The sequence below is a fragment of the Hyperolius riggenbachi genome, chromosome 11 (genome assembly GCF_040937935.1).
Source record: "Hyperolius riggenbachi isolate aHypRig1 chromosome 11, aHypRig1.pri, whole genome shotgun sequence".
Taxonomy (NCBI): Eukaryota; Metazoa; Chordata; class Amphibia; order Anura; family Hyperoliidae; genus Hyperolius; species Hyperolius riggenbachi.
Window position 1 is genome coordinate 11,414,762 of NC_090656.1, and position 24,240 is coordinate 11,439,001.

At 46.6% G+C, this 24,240-nt stretch overlaps 1 protein-coding gene across 1 annotated transcript in view; it reads left to right on the forward strand.

The window, feature by feature from the left end:
* The window catches only part of FANCA (FA complementation group A), a 119,002-nt gene that overhangs the window by 48,095 nt on the left and 46,667 nt on the right, over positions 1–24,240 (forward strand). Inside the window, exons 18-22 of the mRNA XM_068260684.1 lie at positions 8,492–8,580; positions 10,297–10,357; positions 12,053–12,102; positions 15,445–15,521; positions 16,741–16,845. Of these exons, the coding sequence (XP_068116785.1) occupies positions 8,492–8,580; positions 10,297–10,357; positions 12,053–12,102; positions 15,445–15,521; positions 16,741–16,845 (382 nt within the window). The remainder of the gene's footprint in view (positions 1–8,491; positions 8,581–10,296; positions 10,358–12,052; positions 12,103–15,444; positions 15,522–16,740; positions 16,846–24,240) is intronic.

A 24,240-nucleotide genomic window follows, 5' to 3' on the forward strand; every position in this document is an offset into this window, starting at 1 on the left:
CGGAGCTTAAGTTACTTTAAAACACTGTTATTCGGCTGCCAGCAATAGCTGGAAGCTGAATTACATAATTCCCCACCATCCACGTGGACCTGGAGGGGGTATAGTAAATAATGTTGCCGGGACTTGTGCAGGAGCAGGGTGAGCAGTATATCGGCTGTATATCAGCAGGATCCATAAACGCGTACCTATGAATTCGCCGCCGGGAGACTTGGGCGTCTCCCGACGGCGATTTCATAGGTACGCGTTTATGGATCCTGCTGATCTGAGGTTGTGGTAGGTGAAGTGCAGTTTCAGCAAGTCCTTCATGTATCCAGGGCCCAAAATGTGCAGGGATTTGAATGTCAGCAGTCCAATCTTGAAGAGTATTCTCCATTCTACTGGTAGCTAGTGCAGTGAGTGAAGGATCGGTGTAATGTGACAGTGGCGAGGCTGGTTTGTTAGTAATCTGGCAGCAGCATTCTGTATTAGTTGCAGGCGGTGCAGATTTTTATTTGGAAGGCCTGCATAGAGGGCATTGCAGTAGTCCAGCCGTGAATGTGATGAAGGCGTAAACTAGGGTTTGAAGGTCCTCTAGGGGAATGAGATGTTTAATTTTTGCAATGTTCTTCAGATGAAAGTAGGATTTGACTACAGTCGAGATTTGGTTTCTGACGCTCAATTCTGCTTAAATAAGCACACCACTGCGCACAAGGTTGGAACTATTTATGTCCTCATTGGTGCTGGCCCCAGACAACAAGGACTTATTTTTGTCAGTATTCTGTTTTTAACTAGTTGTTATTCATCTACTTCTGTAGCTCAGTTAAGCAATAATTTATTTTTTGCGTAGGGTCTGTTCCAGGGCAAATATAGTTGAGCATCATCGCCATAGCAGTGGTACGTCATGCCGTGTTGTTAGATAACTGTTCTGACTGGTAACATGTAGATTGCTAAAAGCAGAGGGGATAGGATTGAGCCATGTGGCACTCCAAATTTTAGAGGTACAGAGTTAGACATGACTAGTCCTTTAGATACTTTCAGGGCTAGCTCACAGTTCTCGGTTGCGTTACAGAATTATTCTGCATTTCAACTCACTGCTCATACAATTCTATGGGCCTGTTCACAGAATTGTGTTGTAACTGATCACTGTAATGATCGGTGTCAGCACGCAGAGAGAATCTGATTATTGGCGATCTGCAGTATCACCAAGAATGCAGATATATACCTGATTATTGATGATCTGCAGTATCACCGATAATCAGATATATTGCCAACCTCTGGACACCCAGCAAGGAAACACAATAAAGACAGTAAAATATCACGGTAATGTGGAAATATCCACCACACGGCAATTCCTCAGAGGTGTGGTTACCTCTGAATGGGAACCCCGTGCGTGAGATCCTCTAACCAGGCAGAGTGAGAAATCTCGACCCCTAGCAGCAATCGTCTGCTTGGGGCAGGCGTCTCGGAGAGGCAAGCCTCAGAGATAACCCTCCAGTGGGAGACGTTCCACTGGAGGGAGAAAGGTCAGACAGGCAAGGGTTCAGCAACAGAGATGGCGGCAGCGGTACAGGAGCGGAAGGCAGAAGAGTAATCGGTAATCAGGCAGAGGTTGGCAACAAGAATCAGATAAGCAAAAGTACAATAGCGTAGAGAGAGAGAGTAGTCAAGGATAGCCGAAGTCAAAACACAGATACAATATCAAAATGCAAGCCTAACTAAGGTGTGAAATCCTTAGTATCAACACCAGGGCACTGAGCTAAGGTCTGAGCGCTAACACAGAAGTGTAGACACGACAGCAGACAAAGAGCAACTGAACACAGGCTCCTTATATGCTGGGAGCGCATCTGCAGCGCCACCCAGCCGCCCAACCAATCAGAAGGCCTCCAGAGGTCAGCTGACTGGAGAGTCAGCTGACCCTCCTACGTAGGAGGTAAAAGTCCTGCCTCCTTGCGCGCGCGAGAGCTACCCTCTGCCTCTGTGTGTTGGAGAGGCCAGGCTTGGGGTCCGCGAACTGCGCTGCAAGACCCGGCGCCATGCCGCCAGCCGCGGTGGCGGTATCCCCACGCACTTGCGCCGGTGATTCCGCCTGTGATGCGGAACCCGCCGGCTGGGAAGCGGAGACCGCCGCCATGTTGCTCTGCGGGGCGGCGTTGTCTCCGCAACCCATTATAGTACCCCCCCCCCCTTGAGGAGTGGACTCCGGACACTTCCTATACGGTTTCTCAGGATGTAACTGATTAAATCTCTTCCTCAATCTCTCAGCGTGCATACGATCCTCTGGAACCCAGGACCTGTCCTCCACCCCATACCCTTTCCAATGGACCAGATACTGCACCGAATTCCGCACTAGGCGAGAATCCAAGATCTTCTCGACTTCAAACTCTGTCTGGCCCTCTACCACAACTGGGGGGGGGGGGGGGGGGAGAGGAATCCACATACACTGCCAGCTTCAGTAAGGAGACGTGGAACGATCTCCCACATCTCATGCTGGCTGGAAAATCAATAACATAAGAAACCTCATTGATCTTTTTGACCACCGGATAAGGTCCTATGAACCTAGGACCCAACTTGGTGGACGGTTGTCTGAGTGCCAAATGTTTTGTTGACACCCACACCTTGTCTCCTGGAGCAAAGTGCCACTCAGCAGACCGTCTCTTATCAGACTGTTTCTTTTGTCTCTGAAAGGCTATGCCTAAATTTCTTTTCACCTGTCCCCAACGCTCCCTCAAAGCCCTCTGATAATCCTCTAGGGCAGGGAAGGGGGAAGAACACACAGGCAATGGGGAAAACTTAGGGGATTTTCCTGACACAACCTGAAAAGGGGACAACCCTGTTGACGAACTCTTCAGGTTGTTGTGCGCAAACTCGGCAAAGGGCAAAAACGTGTTGTATAAAAAGATCGGCCAATTCTTGGGCTGAGGGAAACCCTTTAAGTGGAACGAAATGGGCCATCTTGCTGAACCTGACTACAATTACCCAGATGACTGTCATACCTTCGGACCTGGGGAGCTCGCCAACGAAATCCATGGACAAATGGGTCCACGGTTCACTCGGCACTGGCAAGGCTTGTAAGGTGCCCACCGGAGCCAGGCGAGAAGGTTTGTTCCTGGCGCAGACAACACACCTATAACAAATTATCTTCAATCTGAAGCCAATGACGGCCACCACACACACCTAGTGAGCAGATCTAGAGTGCGAGTGACCCCAGGGTGACCTGCATTCTTATGGGCATGGAACAGCTGCATGATTCGTAATCGGAAAGGAAGTGGCACGAAGAGAACCCCTTCCGGCTTCCCTTCCGGGGTATCTAACTGATGATCAGCTAGTGTGGCTGCCCAATCTCCCCAGGTCTCAACTGCAGCTTAGCACCACCTTGGGAGGCAGAATACCCTCGGGGGATGTTGACTGGGCTGTCTCCTGCTCAAAACATCTGGAGAGGGCATCTGCCTTGACATTTTTAGAACCTGGAGTGTACGTAATGACAAATCTGAAGCGTGTAAAGAACAAAGACCAGCGGGCCTGTCTGGGAGTAAGTCTCTTGGCGCCCTCAATGTACTCCAGATTCTTATGGTCAGTAAAGACAACAATGGTATGTTCTGCACCCTCAAGCCAATGACGCTATTCCTGAAAGGCTAGCTTGATGGCAAGGAGTTCCCTGTTGCCTACATCGTAGTTTCTTTCAGTAGGAGAGAATCTACGTGAGAAGTAGGCACAGGGATGTTTCTTGCCCTGCACACCTGAACGTTGAGACAGGACTGCCCCTACCCCAATCTCCGAGGCATCTACCTCCACCATGAAGGGAAGGGTGACATCGACATGTCTCAATATTGGTGCAGAGCAAAATAGTCTTTTAAGGGTGTTGAAGGCTGACTGGGCCTCTGAGGACCAATGGTACGGGTCCGCCCCTTTCTTGGTTAAACTAGTCAGAGGGGCTACTACCGAAGAGAACCCCTTGATAAATCTCCGGTAGTAGTTAGCAAAACCAAGGAATCTCTGAAGTGCCTTCAAGCCTACCGGTTGCGGCCACTCTAAGACAGCCAAAACCTTTTCTGGGTCCATAGAGAGACCTGACGTTGAAATAATGTATCCCAGAAAAGGAATTTGAGTGACCTCTATTTTGATTTTGAGGCACTTCTCTAGTTTTGCATACAATAAATTTTGTCTCAATTTCTTCAATACATATTTGACATGCTTGCAATGCTCGACGAGGTTTGGAGAAAAAATCAGTATGTCATCAAGGTATACCAAGACAAACTTCCCCAACACCTCCCTGAAGACCTCGTTAATCAATTCTTGGAAGACGGCCGGGGCATTACACAACCCGAAGGGCATAACTAGATACTAGTAATGCCCGTCGGGTGTATTGAAGGCCGTCTTCCACTCGTCACCAGCCCTAATGCGCACCAGGTTGTATGCCCCACGTAGGTCCAATTTTGAGAAAATACTCGCATTGGTAATCTGGGCAAAGAGATCGTCTATCAAAGGCAACGGATAGGGATTCTTTATGGTGATCTTGTTTAGACCTCGGTAGTCAATACAAGGTCTAAGACCACCATCTTTCTTTTGAACGAAAAAAACCCCCGGCCGGTGACCGAGAAGGGCGGATGAACCCCTTTGCCAGTTTCTCAGTAATGTACTCCCGCATTGCCAGTTTCTCCGGTCCGGAAAGGTTATAGAGATGACCCCTAGGGGGCATACAACCAGATCTTAGGTCGATAGGGCAGTCGAAACTCTGATGTGGTGGGAGTTTGTCAGCGGACCTAGGACAAAACACATCCACAAATTCAGCGTATTGTGCTGGTACCCCTTTAACCTCTACCTTGGCAGCGCAAATGGCAATCCTCCCCAAACAATGAGTATGGCAATAAGGTGACCAGCTAAGTAGCTGACCTGAGGCCCAGTCTATCTGTGGAGAATGGTGCTGCAACCAGGGCATACCGAGAATTACGGTGGAGGTTGCCATGCGCAAAACAAGAAACTGTAAACTCTTCTTATGTAGAACCCCTATCGTGCATGACAACCTTGGGGTCTGAGATAGAGGTTGTCTACACTGTAGGGGAGAATCATCCACTGCTGTGACGACTATTTGTCGGTCTAAGGGTTGTAAGGGAACACACAGTCCTTTTACAAATTCGTAATCAATAAAATTGGCCGCGGACCCAGAGTCCACGAAAGTTTCTGTACAAACAGTAAAATTCCCCCAGGAAATGGAACACGGGAGGAGTAACCGATTATTCTGATTTAGAGGTAAGCTCTGTGCGTCTAGGGTATTACCTCTAACTACACCTAGACAGCAGCGTTTCCCGATTTCCTGGGGCAATTTTGAGCAATATGACCCTGCTCTGCGCAATATAAACAAAGATTTTCTGCCCTTCTGCGTTCTTTCTCGGCCCGAGTCAACCGAGAATGTCCGATTTGCATCGGTTCGTCAGTAGGCGAGGTAGGCGATGAGTATGCATAAGAGAGAGCTCTTACTGCATTCCTGCCTCTCGATTGGCGCTGATAGCGCAATCTGCGGTCCGCACGTATCGCCAAGGAAATGGTGTCATCGACGGACTTGGGTTCCAGGTGTCCTAACATCAATTCAGAGACTGCGTCCGACAGGCCTGAGAGAAAGCAGTCTAATAAGGCATAGGACCCCCACCTGGATGACACGGCCCACTTTCTGAATTCGGCCGCATAAACTTCAACCGAATCTCGACCCTGCTTGAGAGTTTTGAGCTTCCTCTCAGCCGTGATCGAAGCATCCGGGTCATCATAAATTATAGCCATCGATTTAAAAAACTCCTCAACTGACGTCAGTGCTGTATCCTCGGGCGAAAGACCATATGCCCAGGTTTGTGAGTCCCGGACAATAAGGTCTTAATAAAGGTCACCCTTTGCTGCTCAGTACCTGACAAAGTTGGTCGTAGCTCAAAATAAGACAAAACCCGGTTGCGAAAGTTCTGGAAGTCGGATCTTTGCCCTGAAAACTTTTCGGGCACTGACATACGGAGATCTGTGACCGGAGGGGATTGCACAGTGGCCACAGTCGTCTGCAAAACCCGTACAGACCCAGCCAATTGGTCAATCTGAGTCTGCTGCGACTTGACCCTCTCAATGAGGTTGTTAAGCGAGGTGGTTAGGGTCTCGACCTGACTGCGTAGTGCATCCATACTGTATGGTCTGCTGTTCTGTAATGATCGGTGTCAGCACACAGAGAGAATCTGATTATTGGCGATCTGCAGTATCACCAAGAATGCAGATATATACCTGATTATTGATGATCTGCAGTATCACCGATAATCAGATATATTGCTATCCTCTGGACACCCAGCAAGGAAATGCAATAAAGACAGTAAAATATCACGGTAATGTGGAAATATCCACCACACGGCAATTCCTCAGAGGTGTGGTTACCTCTGAATGGGAACCCCGTGCGTGAGATCCTCTAACCAGGCAGAGTGAGGAATCTTGACCCCTAGCAGCAATCGTCTGCTTGGGGCAGGCGTCTCGGATAGGCAAGCCTCAGAGATAACCCTCCAGTGGGAGACGTTCCACTGGAGGGAGAAAGGTCAGACAGGCAAGGGTTCAGCAACAGAGATGGCGGCAGCGGTACAGGAGCGGAAGGCAGAAGAGTAATCGGTAATCAGGCAGAGGTTGGCAACAAGAATCAGATGAGCAAAAGTACAATAGCGTAGAGAGAGAGAGTAGTCAAGGATAGCCGAAGTCAAAACACAGATACAATATCAAAATACAAGCCTAACTAAGGTGTGAAATCCTTAGTATCAACACCAGGGCACTGAGCTAAGGTCTGAGCGCTAACACAGAAGTGTAGACACGACAGCAGACAAAGAGCAACTGAACACAGGCTCCTTATATGCTGGGAGCGCATCTGCAGCGCCACCCAGCCGCCCAACCAATCAGAAGGCCTCCTGAGGTCAGCTGACTGGAGGCTTCTGATGTGTGTCATCTGACCACGGGAACGCAATGGGAGCGGTACGGACAATGCAGCAGAACAGTCAGTAGCTGTGAGAAGTGAAGAAGATGATGCTCTTACCTCTGGTGTTTTCCACTGCGTGCTGCTCTGCATTATTGGGAGCGAGGGCTCTGTAGGGGGGTTTGTGTTACATTGAGGCTCCCAGTTAGTTAGTTGAACCCTAAGGCTGGTTTCAGACCATAAACCAGCTTTAGCGATGCGGTGCGTCACGCCCCACGCACCGCATTGCACCGTCAAAAACAGGCCTTCAGGGAACACCGTGCTATTGCATGGTGTTCCCTGTCTGGTCACCGGCCAGTCGGGAAGTGACACGCACTTGCCGTCACTTCCTGCTTAGGGTATGCGGAAGCATATTGTTAATACACTTTCGCGCATGTGCGCCGTGTTGCGGTGTCGGTAATTTTTTAAAAATCCACGTGTCGCCATAGACTAACATGACTTCTGGGCCGACGCAGATTGCCGCAGCGCAACGCAGGAGCCGCACGGTTATGTAGTTCTTAACCTGCGTCGGGCATGTGGCGAAAATGTTACTCGTGTCGCGTTGTAACGTCACAATATGACAAGTCTCCATAGACTTTCATTGCACGGCGGTGGGGTGCGGTAAAAATTCTGCACCGCCTTGTTGTGAAAGGGTCCTCAAGCAAACTGAATTTCATATATAGGGCAAACCGCGCCTGTGCCTAATAACAGAGATCCTACTGTATCCAAAATCTGTTGGCCTGCGTACTAACATACATGTAGTCAAATTTGTAAATCAAAATGTGTGTACATACCCTTAAAGAGAAACTGTAACCGAGGATTGATCTTCATCCCAATCAGTAGCTGATGCCCCCTTTCCCATGAGAAATCTTTTCCTTTTCACAAACGGATCATCAGGGGGCTCAGTATGGCTGATATTGTGGTGAAACCCCTCCCACAGTGTGATGTCAGGATCCATGGTTCTGACAGTTTCCTGTCTGTGAACCTCATTGCATTATGGGAATTAGCAAGCAGCATCTCCTTCCAGTGGCATCACCTGCCAGTAGTAAAAATGTCACCATGTGATAAATGTTAGAATGTAAGTCAGGAAGAGGAAAGATTTTACAATGGGCAAACACTGACGAAATCTTTTTATACATAATTGTAAAAATGAAGCCCTTTTTTTTATTACATTATTTTCAGTGGAGTTCCTCTTAATGTACACACATCCCATGTTGATTGGCCAATATTATCACTTCTATGTGGTATGAGAGCTTAACTATACCAACTGTTCATAGTATTCAAAATCTGTTGTCCCCCATACTACGTGGAGATGGTAAAATTGCCCAATCACAATTAGATTTGTGTACCAGGCTTTAGGGTGTGTACACACATTTAATTTTGTTGGGCAATCTTACCACTTCCGTGTAGACAACTTACCTACCCAATTTGTACATAGTATTCACAATTTGTTGGCTCTCATGCTATATGATGGTGGTATAATTGGCCAGTCATTGGCTAATCAAAGTTGGACATGTGTAGTAGCTATAGTGTCTCCATCCTCTTCCTCTGCAGGCCAAGTCTCAGGCACAGCAAGATGTGGACAAGGCTGTGCAGATATTTGAGAATACCGGGAAGATCCCAGCGAGCATCATGGAAGCCAGGTAATGCCAAATGAGAGTTGTTATCTTCTATAATCACTTTTTTTTTTTTAAATTTGCCACCATTGTTTTTCTTTTTTCTCAAATTATAGTCGTGTTCTAGTTCTCTAGTTAACCCCTTAGTTGGTATGATTCTTTACGGATTTTAGGGTCTGAAAGCAGTCCAATTTTTGGCATACTTTCAGACCCTCAAACCGGGATAAAAATCATGGTGCTAGAAAGATCTGCACTAGCCCAGCACTCACTCACCTCCCTGGACTCCAGCGCTGCAGTACTCCCTCTGTCCTCTGGGTGGCGCTGCAACCCTAAAGTGAGAATGCCGGCTGTCGTCATGACGACACGGCGAGCTTACCAGGTTGTAGCAGAGCCTTGGTGGAGCGGTAGAAGAATGGCGGCCGAACTCCCGGGAGTGGAGTTCTATGCTCTGCAAAAAACCTCTGGCAACTACCCTGAATGCAGGTCTGGGTTACCGCTCTGAGCTGCAGTTTTCCACTCCGACCGTAGCTCGGGGTTACTGCCAAGGAGGTTAAGGTACTCCTTTTTCCTGATTGTTCTGCTGTTAGTCTTTCTCCAGTTATTTCTAAGTCAGCCACTGGGATTCAGGCCAGTCATTCTGCTTTCCTCTGACTTTGATGATCTGTGTAATTATACTCTAAAAGCATTAACCTCCCTGGTGGTATGATTATTTCTGAATTAAAAGCGGTGCAATTTTTTCACACGCTTTTAGACCCTAAAAGCAGGAAACAAAGATCAAACCGCAGTGAGATGTGCGGCTGCTCCTGCACTTACCTCCCCGGGATCCAGCGCTGCAATTCTCTCTCTGCCCTTTAGGTGGCGCAGTACCACTATTGTCAGATTGCCGTCTGTTGCCATGATGACAGACGGCGATCTCACCCGAGGGATCAGAGCCTCCGAAAACCGGAAGAAGAATACTTGCCAGCGTCTGGATCCCAGGGTAGGGGAGTTGAGATGTCTGGTGCGTTGCACTGCCTCTGCATACCTCCCAGCGGCTACCCCCGAGTCAGGATCAGAAATACCTCTTCTGGCTTCTTTTATCCACCCTGAGCCTGACTTGAGGTTACCAGCAAGGAGCTTAAATCCATAGGATCAACATTATGGTCAGCAGGTGAACATGGACCCTTACATAGTTCCCAGCTAAAGTGAGTGACCCCAGATCACTTATGCCTCATCACCAAAAAGAACCTGCTTCAGTTATAACTGAACGCAGAGCTAACCATTGCTCTGATCTAAAGCTGTATGGGAAAACACAAGGCGAGCATCACTGCTTACCTAGTAGTCGGAAAATATATAGGTAAATGTGGAAGGCAGATTGTTATAGTACTCAGTGTGTTCCATAGTACTCGGTTTTAGAATAATACTTTTATATAAGCTTTTATGTGTTCCCTGTGGCTTTCCATGTATGTTATTGTCAAGGCCAGATTTATACTTTTCTTACCCCTAGGCCTGTTTTTGTTGTATTCCTTCCATATACAGTGACCTCTTTGTGTAACATCCATGTAAGACAGTCCCTCTTTTTCATGTACGGTTTCTGTGGACAGCAGGTCACTTCTCCCATGAGTTCCCCCCATCTGCAGCCTCCCCATTTATTTCTAGTCTCCTCTTTCTTCAACAACCTCTTGTATATCTTGTATAGTGTGGTGGGATCTGTGTTTGCCAACCGTATGAGCTCTGAAACTGTATTCTCTCTTTTCACTGCAGCATATTTCGGAGGCCGTATTTCACTAATCGCTTCCTGCCGGCTCTACTCAGCCCCAGAGTGGTTAGTATGTGTTTCTGGGATGTTCAGATCATTTTTAATGCATCCATTCTATCAGTATGTCATGTGCATGCCAGTGTTGCCAGGCAGGAGGCAGATTACACCAGTATGCCAGCCTGGCAGGGGTAGGTGCATGCCAGTGTTGCCAGGCAGGGGGCAGATTACACCAGTATGCCAGCCTGGCAGGGGTATGTGCATGCCAGTGTTGCCAGGCAGGGGGCAGATTACACCAGTATGCCAGCCTGGCAGGGGTATGTGCATGCCAGTGTTGCCAGGCAAAAGGCAGATTACTCCAGTATGCCAGCCTGGCAGGGGTATGTGCATGCCAGTGTTGCCAGGCAGGAGGCAGATTACTCCAGTATGCCAGCCTGGCAGGGGTAGGTGCATGCCAGTGTTGCCAGGCAGGGTGCAGATTACACCAGTATGCCAGCCTGGCAGGAGTATGTGCATGCCAGTGTTACCTGGCAGGGGGCAGATTACACTAGTATGCCAGCCTGGCAGGGGTATGTGCATGCCAGTGTTGCCAGGCAGGGGGGCAGATCACACCAGTGCGCCAGCCTGGCAGGGGTATATGCATGCCAGTGTTGCCAGGCAGGGTGCAGATTACACTAGTATGCCAGCCTGGCAGGGGTATATGCATGCCGGTGTTGCCAGGCAAGGGGCAGATTACACCAGTATGCCAGCCTGGCAGGGGAAGGTGCATGCCAGTGTTGCCAGGCAGGGTGCAGATTACACTAGTATGCCAGCCTGGCAGGGGTATGTGCATGCCAGTGTTGCCAGGCAGGGTGCAGATTACACCAGTATGTCAGCCTGGCAGGGGTATGTGCATGCCAGTGTTGCTAGGCAGGGGGCAGATTACACCAGTGCGCCAGCCTGGCAGGGGTATGTGCATGCCAGTGTTGCCAGGCAGGGTGCAGATTATACCAGTATGCCAGCCTGGCAGTGGACGATGACATAGATTCTACCATAGAACCTGATTTAGTAAACAATTTCTACTAGGAGATGTTTTTATCACGTTATCGATTAAAATATCTTTACCTACTAGTACTTTATTTGCTAGGTAATGAAAATATATTTTCAGGGGCGTAGCAGTAGGTCATGTACGGGTTGTGAGCAAACTGAGGGCCCCATCAGGGGCTGCCCATTAACCTTTGTTTAAAGGATACCCGAGATGACGTGCGACATGATGAGATAGACCTGTGTATGTACAGTGCCAAGCCCACACATAACTAGGCTGTTTTTTTTTCTTTCTCTGCCTGAAAGAGTTAAACATGAGGTATGTAAGTGGGAGTTCCTGTCTGAGTCAGGACTGGGTCAGAATACAGTGTGACCCTCACTGATAAGAAATTACAACTATAAAACACTTTCCTAGTAGGAAAGAGATAAAAGGGGTCAATAGTTTATAGATTTTAGCTCTGGCATACTTCAATGAATGTGTCATTGAGCAAAAACAATAAAACAGTAGAAAAAAACTTTAAAAAGTAGATTTAAATATAAATTAAAACTGGAATATCTTAAAAAGTCATTTTTTTAGGAGGAGGATAGATACAATTGTTTATTTTCACCTCAGGTGCCCTTTAAGCTTTTCCTTGGTGACTCGCTAGTAATGAGGACCCCTCTATATCTTCTTTGAATAGAGGTAAACAAACTTACACCTTGAGTAAGATGAAATGTATTGATGGTTTCTTTTCATTTCAGCTCCCAGAGGTCCCAGATTCAAAAGTTTTACTGATTGATTCATTGAACAGGTAAGGATGACTGTAATCCTAGCTCATTGTGCCTCATGATGGTCCTTTTCAGGTAATAGTGCGGAAGCGGTAAGCCAGTGTCACACTCTAAGGTTGTGTTCCCACTTACTTCTGCATCATGCGCAGCCAGCGGGAGTGGGCAGTGTAGTGTCCACTCCAATGATCCAGCTGGGACCCGGGGCAGATGCGTTATCCCCAAAGGCTATAATCAGCCATTCTCAACCAGGGTTCCCTGGTAATTCTCCCTCCAATGAAACTGGCTTCACTTGGTGGGGTGAAAAAGTACCTCCTTTGCTCCTGTATAAAATAAGAATGGCTAAGTTGGGGATCATAATAAGGAGCCTACGCTTAATAAAAAACAGTATAATAGTGCGGTAATATAATTAAAGTGAACCAGAGACGAAGCACCCTCGTGTATTTTACCATATATAACATTAGAGAAAACGCCTACCCTGCTCTCTGTTTTATCCTTTACTGCTCAGCCTGCATACTGCTCAGCCTGCATGCTATCAGCTCTGATAAAAATCCCCGACTGAGCATTCAGTCTGGCTTTGCTCAGGAATCATTATAGCAGAGCCAGAAGGGGGCAGGCTTGGGCTTGAAAAGACATCAGAGAAGTTAGACTGAATGATCAGTCAGGGATTTTATCAGTGCTGATAAAAAGCAGGCTGAGCAGTAAAGGATGAAACAGAGAGCAGGGTAGGTGTTTTCTCTAATGTTCCCACAGATTTATATGGTAAAATACATGAGGGTGTTTGGTCTCTGGTTCACTTTAAGAGCCCTATTTTAGGGGCACACTATAATTGTGGTAAGAATAATAAGAAACACTAACAGGTTACTCTAAATAGGGAGCACTATAGAGGAGGAACATGGAATGAGGGCTAAACAAGGAGACTGTTACAGATAAAGTTTTCAGCAACAACTTTTAAAGACCATGCCACCTGCAAAATAAATCCCCACTTCCACCGGTAATACAGGGGTTCCCTGAGATCCAAACATTTTTGAAGGGTTCCTCCAGGGTGAAATTGTTGAGAAAGGCTGGGCTATATGGAGGAATGCATCTGCCTGGCATTATTGCAGACTGCACAGTAGTGCGGTCAACTTACCGCAATGGATCCCACGGATCCGATGCAACGTGACAAGTGTAAATGGCTCCTATGTGCAACATAGGAGCCGTTTACTCTCCACTTAACAATGAGTGGAGAATGGACAAAAAGTCAGTTCGCCGCTCAAGTGGAAATAGGGCCTAAGTTTTTTGTTTTTGTTTTTTTATTGCTTCTCACTGTGAGGCAAAACCACAAGTGTTTTTATAACATATTTCTTGCATTCACTTTGGCAGTCACTCAGTGACACTTGAGCCTACACATCATACAATTAAAAGATCCAATTTTTCATCAATTTGATCATTATGATCGGTTGTCCCGAAAAATCAAGAGCTTTTCTTTGTTGTTTTTTTTTTCCATTTTTGGAGATTGGACATGTTTGAAATTTCAGACCAACTTTATCAAGAATTGTACAGTTCCAATCCATTTTTTTTCTGGACTTTCAATTATTTTATTCATTATTGGGGAAAAATTAAACATAGGTGTGTGGTACATTGGTCAGATTTGTGAAATGTTACAATCGGTCAGAAAAACTGATTGCTATTCTTGAATTGAACAGATATAAAATTGTGTGGTGTGTGGCCACCTTTAGTCATAAATGCCTGCACCTTCCTGTACCACTAAGCTGCTCCCAATGGTCAACTGTCATCATTTCCAGCCATGTGATATTGGTGGCTGGATTAGTGGGCATCAGTATTCACGTCTAGAACAGTTTTTGTGAGAGGGATAGACCTGCTGCTCAGAGCTCCATGTATGCTTGTTGCCCATAACAACTGTTCATCCTTCTTTTTCCATTTCTAAAACAGCACTGTCCATTAGGGGCTCTCCTTCATCCATCTGATTAGCTTTGCATTGGTGCTATGCTGATAATAAACACCATGTGCATTGCATAGTGGTAATCCTTACCAAACTGTTTCCTTACTCTATTTACACCTCTCTGGCACTGCAGCTGTCCTTGGTAGGTTTTGAAGCTTCATATTAAGAGTGCTTGGGGCCCCATGTAAAGCTCACACCGGGGCCCCAAGCTCCTTGGCTACGCCGCTGACTGTTCCAATGATAGTTGGAGGCAAGACACGTTTCAGGAGAGCCAGTAGCAATGTGTGATATGTGGCCATGTTATATATAAAGGATAATAACACCAGTCATTCTCGCGTACCCTAAGGAAGGTAAGTGCAGGGCACAGCTTCCTGCACTCATGTTCCTCATGGAGAGATGATAAAAAAACCCCAAAAAACATGAATTAGAAAATTTACAGATGACAAATAAGAAAACTGATAGCAGGCAAGTCTTTATTATTAACATTACATTTAACATAACAAATGTAACATATTACATTTTCACAGGCATTCAGCTAAGAAAATACATTCTTTACAGAGGTTTGTTGTAACTACTGCCGTACTCTTTAAGGACCAGAGACTGCTGGTACCGTAAAACGCCGCCTCTCGACGATTTGCTTTACATACCCGCCGCTCTCGCTGGTCACGTCACTCTTCCATCGGCCCACTTCTCTCTATCTGCCGTCTCTATGACGACAGAGCTCTGTACACCGTTCAGGAGCCGCTTTCATTGGCTTCTGACCCTGTCAATCAATGTAAGCCAATAGGATTAGCAGGGTCAGGAGCCAATGAAATTGGCGTGCAGAGAGGCAGGACCGCGCGGCAGCGATAGTTGAAATCTACATCCTGGTAGAGCCGCACAGCCACAAGCAGGACAGGTGTGAGTTTACAAACTATGCAAACCAGGACAGGCTTACAAAACTGAGGTTGAACACCATGGCCTGGGCTGGAGAGACCTGGAGTAAGTGCACCAGTGTCTGTGATGGTTGCCAGGAAGAATGGCATCTGGGGGACACCATAGAAGAGGTATTTGAGATCGAGTCAGGCATTAACGGTACTGGAGGTTTGGGTGCAGCCAACACCACCATAGCCCATAATGTGAAATGTGAATTATGGCTATAGTGGCGCTCAGTCAGTAATTTGGGTGCCGTCAAAAGACGGGCACAAGATTACAATAAAAACAGCGTAATTCGTGTGTCAGCAATAGCTGGAAGCCGAATTGCCTCTTACTGAGTCAACTTGGTGGCTTGGAGGTGGACAGTAATTAACGCCACCAGGATGAGGGTGAGACGGTTTTTAGCTTTACCCTGTGCCTAAATTTCCCGGTGCCTTAATGACATGAACACATTGGAGATATAGATATATTAGCAGAAAATAATCTCTAAGTTGCTGTTTGTCTGCAGAGCTGATAAGATTCCGGGGAACATGCTGAGTGTGTATCTGGATGCTTGTGAGCTGAAGAAGCATCGGAAGGAGAAAGGTGAGGACTCGGTGGATCTGGATTACTACACCAGTATTGCGCAGCCCACAAAATCGTATTGTAGATGGAATGCACCGAAGCCCATTGTCCGCGAGGTCGCATAGGCGGGCTGAACCACTCAGATTCCCAAGATGGGAGAGACCATCCAGATCTCCCAAGGTGGGAGGCATAAACCAAGTCACCAGTTGGGGAAACCAAGCAGATTCTCAATGTGGGTGGGACCATCCAGCTCCCCCAGGGTGGGACTTTAGACCCCCCCCCCCATATCTCCATGGTGGTTGTGTCCACCCATGCTGCCAAAGTGAATATACAGAGCCAAGAACTATGATGGGAGATCTCATTCCTACAATCCCCAGTATATGGCTGACGTTTGACTACTGTACAAATTGCATGCAGGTATCCATTACTTCTGCACTTTATCCACTGTGTCTCTTTAAAGAACAAGTGACACCCATGCTAACCTAGAAATAAAAAAAGCACATATATAAGTAGATAAATACTAGTTCTACTTACGGTACATAACACATGTATTGCACTGTCCACGTTACGATTCCTGTGAATTTTATGAAGGAAAAGTAGATAATCCTATTCTAGGCAGTTTCCATCTTTGGTACCTTTGACCGCCTGACATCATTTCCTCCCTCACTTTTTTTTCCTCTTGCTAATTGTGTATTCGTTACCCGCCGTCCTCCCAGAGTCCTCAGACACTCCCACTGAGGTCTATACTAGGAAGTGCACTGTCTTATGTCAGAAGGGGAAGGAGGGGGAAATAAAGGGAAGAGGAGGAATATATTATAGATAAAAAGACCACCCAGCATGCAACTGTTTTGCCAGACGATGGCAATGGCAATTAAAGGGCCAGCCCTCCTAATGTATGTGATAACTCCAAACCATAACAGCAGAAAAAGTTTTGAAAGTTTTGAGTGCAGGATTAGCATCTTTATCACTTAATACACTCAGACCAGTTGCTGTTGAAATTTGATTTTTATGGTGACAATCCCGCTTTAAGCCATCATTTTACAGCTGGTGGGAACAGCTTAAAAGCCGAGGGTTGAATGGATTGCACCTTTTTCTTGGTAACAACAGCTATTGTGTACACAGCTATTAGTGGTGTACACACTAAATGCTGTGTAATGTGCTGGTGTCATATGAATATATAATGTGTATACATTAGAAAGGTTTGTGTGTTGTCTTACTTGAGTGATGTCATGTGACGCAGGTCAGGAGAAGATGGACGTATCGCTGGATGAGGAGCCCCTGGCCAAGCTACAGTCAGCGCTCTGGGAACTCCGATCTTCTGTCACAACTGCCAGGCAATATGACGGTCAGTGATTCATGCAGTGCTGGGCCGAAATTACGCATTAGCGTAATTACGCATCATAATTCACTACAAATGCACCGTAAGCGTTACGTGTAAGGTTACGGTATTACGCGTAATTACGCGTAGACCGTAGGGTTACGTTTTACGCGTAACAAATTACGCGTAAGACAGTAAACTCCCATTGAAATTACACAGTCTGCCGTAATCGCGTAATATTACGCTCCCGTATAATATAAAAAAGCCGCCGACTTTAAGGGTTAATAGCAAAGCCCCCTTAAGTGCTAAGAGCCTCAAATTTGGAGAATATATTAAGGAGATCAGAAGGAATAAGAGGAAAAAAATTTTTTTCAAAAAGACCTTATAGTTTTTGAGAAAATCGATGTTAAAGTTTCAAAGGAAAAATATATACATTTAAAAACCCGCCGACTTTAACGGTTAATAGCAAAGCCTGCTTAAAATTTAGGAACACCAAATTCACAGGGTATATTAAGGGGATCAGTGGGAATAAGAGGAAAAAATTTTTTTTCAAAAAGACCTTATAGTTTTTGAGAAAATCGATTTTTAAGTTTCAAGGGCGAAAATGTCTTTTCAATGCGGAAAATGTCAGTTTTTTTTGCACAGGTAACAATAGTGTTTTATTTTCATAGATTCCCCCAAGTGGGAAGAGTTTTACTTACTTCGTTCTGAGTGTGGGAAATATAAAAAAAAAACGACGTGGGGTCCCCCCTCCCAGACCTCTTTAACCCCTTGTCCCCCATGCAGACTGGGATAGCCAGAATGCGGAGCACCGGCCGCGTGGGGCTCCGCACCCTGACTATACCAGCCCACATGGTCCATGGATTGGGGGGTCTCGGAAGGGGAGGGGCAGCCAAGCTTTCCCCTCCCCCTCCGAGCCCTTGTCCAATCCAAGGACAAGGGGCTCTTCTCCACCTCCGATGGGCGGTGGAGGTGGAGGCCGCGATTTCCTGGGGAGGGGTTCATGGTGGCATCTGGGAGTCCCCTTTAAAAAGGGGTCCCCCAGATGCCCACCCCCCTCCCAGGAGAAATGAGTATAGAGGTACTTGTAGTACCCCTTACCCATTTCCTTTAAGAGTTAAAAGTAAATAAACACACAAACACATAGAAAAAGTATTTTAATTGAACAAAAAACATAACCACGAAAAAAGTCCTTTAATATTCTTAATTAACCATTAATACTTACCTGTCCCTTTAAAAGCCAGTTCCCACGCAATATCCTCGGAAATATACTAATCAGTTACAATGTAACAAAGTTATTACAATGTAACAACTTTGTTACATTGTAACTACGCCGCACCCGACGTCACTCACCGCCGCCACCGCGTCTGTGCTGCAGGACCCGACAGAGCTCTGAGCTATAGCTCAGAGCTCTCTAAGCATCTTTGTATTTGGGCTCCAAGGAGCCCCATTGGTCCTTAGCAGACCAATGGGGTTCCTTCTGATTTGAAGGAACCCCATTGGTCTGCTAAGGACCAATGGGGCTCCTTGGAGCCCAAATACAAAGATGCTTTCGAGAGCTCTGAGCTAATATAGCTCAGAGCTCTGTCGGGTGAAGGGACGCTAAGTCCCCGCCGGCTCCGCTGCCCTCCCCGCCTCTCCCACATGTCACCTATATACATGCTGGCACCCATGGGTGCCAGCATGTATATGAGTGACAGGTGTGGGCGGAGTGGACGGCGGGAGCCGGCGGGGACTAGCGTGTATGCGGCGGCCGGCGGGTGAGCGGCGAGTGACGTCGGGTGCGGTGGTGTTACAAAGTAACAAAGTTGTTACATTGTAATAACTTTGTTACATTGTAACTGATTAGTATATTTCCGAGGATATTGCGTGGGAACTGGCTTTTAAAGGGACAGGTAAGTATTAATGGTTAATTAAGAATATTAAAGGACTTTTTTCGTGGTTATGTTTTTTGTTCAATTAAAATACTTTTTCTATGTGTTTGTGTGTTTATTTACTTTGAACTCTTAAAGGAAATGGGTAAGGGGTACTACAAGTACCTCTATACTCATTTCTCCTGGGAGGGGGGTGGGCATCTGGGGGACCCCTTTTTAAAGGGGACTCCCAGATGCCACCATGAACCCCTCCCTAGGAAATCGCGGCCTCCACCTCCACCGCCCATCGGAGGTGGAGAAGAGCCCCTTGTCCTTGGATTGGACAAGGGCTCGGAGGGGGAGGGGAAAGCTTGGCTGCCCCTCCCCTTCCGAGACCCCCCAATCCATGGACCATGCGGGCTGGTATAGTCAGGGTGCGGAGCCCCACGTGGCCGGTGCTCCGCATTCTGGCTATCCCAGTCTGCATGGGGGACAAGGGGTTAAAGAGGTCTGGGAGGGGGGACCCCACGTCGTTTTTTTTTTATATTTCCCACACTCAGAACGAAGTAAGTAAAACTCTTCCCACTTGGGGGAATCTATGAAAATAAAACACTATTGTTACCTGTGCAAAAAAAACTGACATTTTCCGCATTTAAAAGACATTTTCGCCCTTGAAACTTAAAAATCGATTTTCTCAAAAACTATAAGGTCTTTTTGAAAAAATTTTTTTCCTCTTATTCCCACTGATCCCCTTAATATACCCTGTGAATTTGGTGTTCCTAAATTTTAAGCAGGCTTTGCTATTAACCGTTAAAGTCGGCGGGTTTTTAAATGTATATATTTTTCCTTTGAAACTTTAACATCGATTTTCTCAAAAACTATAAGGTCTTTTTGAAAAAAATTTTTTTCCTCTTATTCCTTCTGATCTCCTTAATATATTCTCCAAATTTGAGGCTCTTAGCACTTAAGGGGGCTTTGCTATTAACCCTTAAAGTCGGCGGCTACCTAACATCGATCCATGCGTCAACTTTTCCGCTTGGCAGCATGACCTTACGCATTAATTGCTAGTAGGATTTTACGCGTAAACCTAATACGTAATAACCTGAATTACGGTATATTTACGCGTAATTGCGTAAGTGCTATGCGTAATTATAGACATGTACCGAAATTGACTGTCTATGCCGTAAGCGTAATTTCGTAATGCGTAATAGCGTAAAATTACGCGTAATGATCCGTAAGCGTAGCTTTCTCCATTACGACCAGCACTGGATTCATGTCCTGTAAGGCTGGGTTCACACAAGAAAAGGTGTCCTGTCAGTTTTGAACAGTTTTGTATCTTGCATGTGTTTCTATGGCTGTGTTCACACATAAATCTGTACGTTTCTGGTTCAGTCCTGTCCTGTCAGTCTTGCATGTGTCTCTGTGGGTGTGTTCACAAATAAAAGGTGTACATTTTCAGTCCCGTCAGGTGAAACTGATACAAAACTGTTGCAAAACTGACAGGACGGGAGCGGAAATAGGCTTGGTTCATACATAAATCTGCACAATGACAGAACATACATTTACCCAGTGTGTGGTGTGTCACTATCTCTGTATAGAGGAGTCTCCCTCCTCCCCATACCTGCTCATCCTTGCACTGCTGCCTGCATGGCTGTTGGTATCTCTCATACTCTCATTCATAATCAGAATCATTTATTTCGCTAAGTACAATGGGGGTTGTACCCAGAATTATTTCCGCACATACAGGGTCGGTGATGGTACAGCAAATACATAAATACATACAGTAGAATATCCATAGCATGGAATATATACAAAAACACAAAAACCACAAAAAACATAGTGTAGGAGGACCAGACGGAGCATCCGAGTGATATGTTGAGTGGAGATGCCACAATCGTTGCGACGCTCAACAGCTCTGCAGCAATTCAGATGCCCCACAGAAGGTCTTGGAAAGGGATGGTGCAGAGAGAAGAGGAGAGAGAGGGAGAGCAGGATAGAAAGTAGGATAGCATGAAAGGAGAGGTAGGAAAGAATAGATGAGAAATAAGAGGCCTCTCCTCAAAAAACCCTCCCTGGACCCAGATGCAATGACCAGCTACAGACCTGTCTCTAACCTTCCCTTTCTGGGCAAGCTAATTGAAAAAGCTGTTTACCTCCAGCTAGAAGCCAAAATCCTACAAAACAACAGTTATGACCCATTCCAGTCTGGCTTCAGGAAACACCACAGCACTGAAACGGCCCTCATCCAAATATGCAACCACCTGCTCATGGCAAGAGACAGAGGAGAGTGCTCCATCCTCATACTGCTAGACCTTTCTGCAGCCTTTGATACAGTTGACCATGACATCTTGATAAACAGGCTACAGGAATACTGCGGCATTGATGGCATAGTTCTTCAGTGGTTCCAATCCTTCTTGAGTGGCAGAACCCACAAAGTGTCTATGGGGCCCTTCCTGTCCACCCCTGTATCACTTAGGTATGGGGTGCCCCAGGGCTCAATCCTCTCTCCCCTGCTTTTCACGATTTACATGTTACCGCTGGGAAAACTAATCCAAAAACATGGCCTGACATACCACTGCTATGCAGACGACACTCAACTATATCTTTCCTTCAAGCCTGGTGTGACAGACCCAACTCTAACTATAAACGCCTGCTTACGTGAACTACAGCAATGGATGAATGACAACTGGCTGAAACTAAATGCAGACAAAACTGAAGTCCTTCTGATAGGAGGGCAGAGCATGATAACAAAACAACTTAACTTGCAGTCTTCACCACTGGGAATAGGAGGCACGGATCTGCGCAGCTCTGATCATGTGCGTAGCCTGGGAGTTCTAATTGATTGGGATTTAAACTTCAGAACTCAAATCTCTGCTGTGGTGAAATCATCCTATTTTCACCTGAAGAACATTGCAAAAATCAAGCACCTCATACCCCCAGAAGATCTGCCAACCTTAGTCCACGCCTTCATCACATCCCGACTGGACTATTGCAATGCTCTCTACACTGGCCTTCCAAAAAAGGTCTTGTACCGACTACAGCTGATACAGAATACTGCTGCCAGACTGCTAACCAACCAACCAACCAACCCCGTCACTGCCACATAATGCCAGTCCTGCATTCCCTTCACTGGCTACCTATAGAATGGAGGGTCCTATTCAAGATCGGCCTACTGACATTTAAATCCCTGAATAATTTAGGCCCTGGATACATGAAAGATATGTTACAGCTGCGAAGCAATCCCCGCATTCTCAGATCCACAGGTTCTAATAATCTAGTCATACCCAGAGTCCACTTGGAAACTTTTGGTCCCAGAGCCTTCTGTCATGCTGCCCCTACGTTTTGGAACTCCCTACCTCAACAGATCAGGACAGCTCCATCCCTGGCCGTGTTTAAATCCAGACTGAAAACCCACCTGTTCAGTTTGGCATTTGCAGAAATATAACTTTTGTTGTGTGAATACTTCATCCTACTAATTACTGAATCTGAGAGAGCCTAAGCGCTTTGAGTCCTATGGGAGAAAAGCGCTATAGAAATGTTATTGCATTGTATTGTAAGAGTCTGAGAATCCCCTGGGGTTGCGGTGGTGGCTGGCTGGCGGCTTGGATAACTGCTCTGGCTGGAAAGAAATGTCCCCAGGCTTGTGGCCTAGTGTGGTGAGGTTTAATCACATGCGCTTGGAGTTTTAGGCCCAAGGAGTCCAAAAAGACTGGACAGCGGCCATAAGCAGAGGAGAGCATCCCTGGTGGGGGGGAGCAGGTATTCCTAGGTGCCTGCTGGGCTGCAGGGCATGGAATCCCAAGAACAGGGGTGCAGGGTGCACCTTAGGCTGAGGTGGACCTAGGGGGCCGCAGTGTATCAGCCTTGCTGCCAAGACTGAGACTGTGATGCTGGTGGCCTGTCTGATGGAGCAGCAGCGGCAGACATACCTCCCCCAGCTGCAGTGATGGAGCGGCCACACTTGTGCTCCACCAACAAAAATGTGCAGCCTGGAGCATTTTCTGATCTCTCTGAGAACTGAGTGTGGATGAAACACAAATTTGTCATTTTGTAACACAATTTTCAACTCATCTGCCCATCTTAATATTAACATCGATGTTTGACCCATACATTTTTCTGCTTGGGCTCATTGCCTCAGTGTTATATTTGTATCTGTGCTGTCGCTCAAATCTTACAGTAAAACGCTATTTCCCTCCTGTCAGTTCTGCATGAAAATTCATCTCCGGTATTGTTTCCATCCTTACTTTACTTGGTTTCACATTTGCAGAAGGCACTAAAATGAAGCCTAAAGGTAGCCATACACTGGTCGATTTGCCATCAGATTCGACCAACAGATAGATCCCTCTCTGATCGAATCTGATCAGAGAGGGATCGTATGGCCACCTTTACTGCAAACAGATTGTGAACCGATTTCAGCCTGAAACCGATCACAATCTGTGGTGGTGGTGCTGCTGCCGCTCCCCCTGCCCGCATACATTACCTGCTCCGCTGGTGCGACTGCCCCCGGTCACCGCTCTTCTTCTCCGCTCTGGTCTGGTCTCTGGCATGCTTCCCTTCTTCCTGTCTGGGGGAAGTTTAAACAGTAGAGCGCCCTCTACTGTTTAAACTTCCTGCCGGGACAGGAAGAAGGGAAGCATGCCAGAGACCAGACCAGAGCGGAGACGGAGAAGAGCAGAGACCCGGGAGCAGGTAATGTATGCGGCTCTATTGCGTCGGTCGTCGGGCACTCGAACGCCGCTAGCGATGCGCTCTTTACCCCCGGGCGATCGGCGGTTATTTTCCGCACGGCGCGATCAACGGGATCGGACGGAATGGATCGAAATTCGGCGTGTAGCGTGAACGATTGGCAGCAGATTCGATCCCAGTGATCGAATCTGCTGTCGAAACGGGCGCAAATCGGGCCAGTGTATGGCCACCTTAAGTGTTTACTACATGGAGAGCAGCCTTGGCAGAGCTCTCCAGCAGTCTATTTGCAGTTGCAGATAAGAACTAATTAATAGCTCTTTTGTATAGGGCAGCACTCTTTGGCTTACCACCCACAATTAGGGGTGAGGTGTGCAGAAATCGCTTCCCGGGCACTATAGGAATTCCAATGTACGTAGTTTTGTAGAGATCTGCACCACCTCAAAGTGTTAATCTTCGTTTATTAACGTTTAAAAGAAACATACATTTTAAAAGAACTATAGGGCAAGACAGTCCTGTGTTTCTGGCTCCTGCCCATCTTCCAGTTGCCCAGTTCTGAAGACACAAGTGCAAAAAAACCCACACACATATTGCCATACAACCAATCAGGATCAGCATACAAATGAGAGGACCTGATGGGAGACTGCTCCTTAACATGCATGACCACTCCCAGGTCTCCATACAAACCGCATCATTGGCTAGAATCACTAGCTCCCCAATAAAATAAAAAAGCAGAGCTAAATCCAAAATCCATCATCATCAGACACTCTTTTACCATTATATATTTCAAAAGCTGGCAGGCCATGTTTTTCATAAAAGCAGATCGCAGAATGGCAAAAAAACTTTTCCTCCGCTTAGACTATGAAGAAAATGGACACGCCGACCA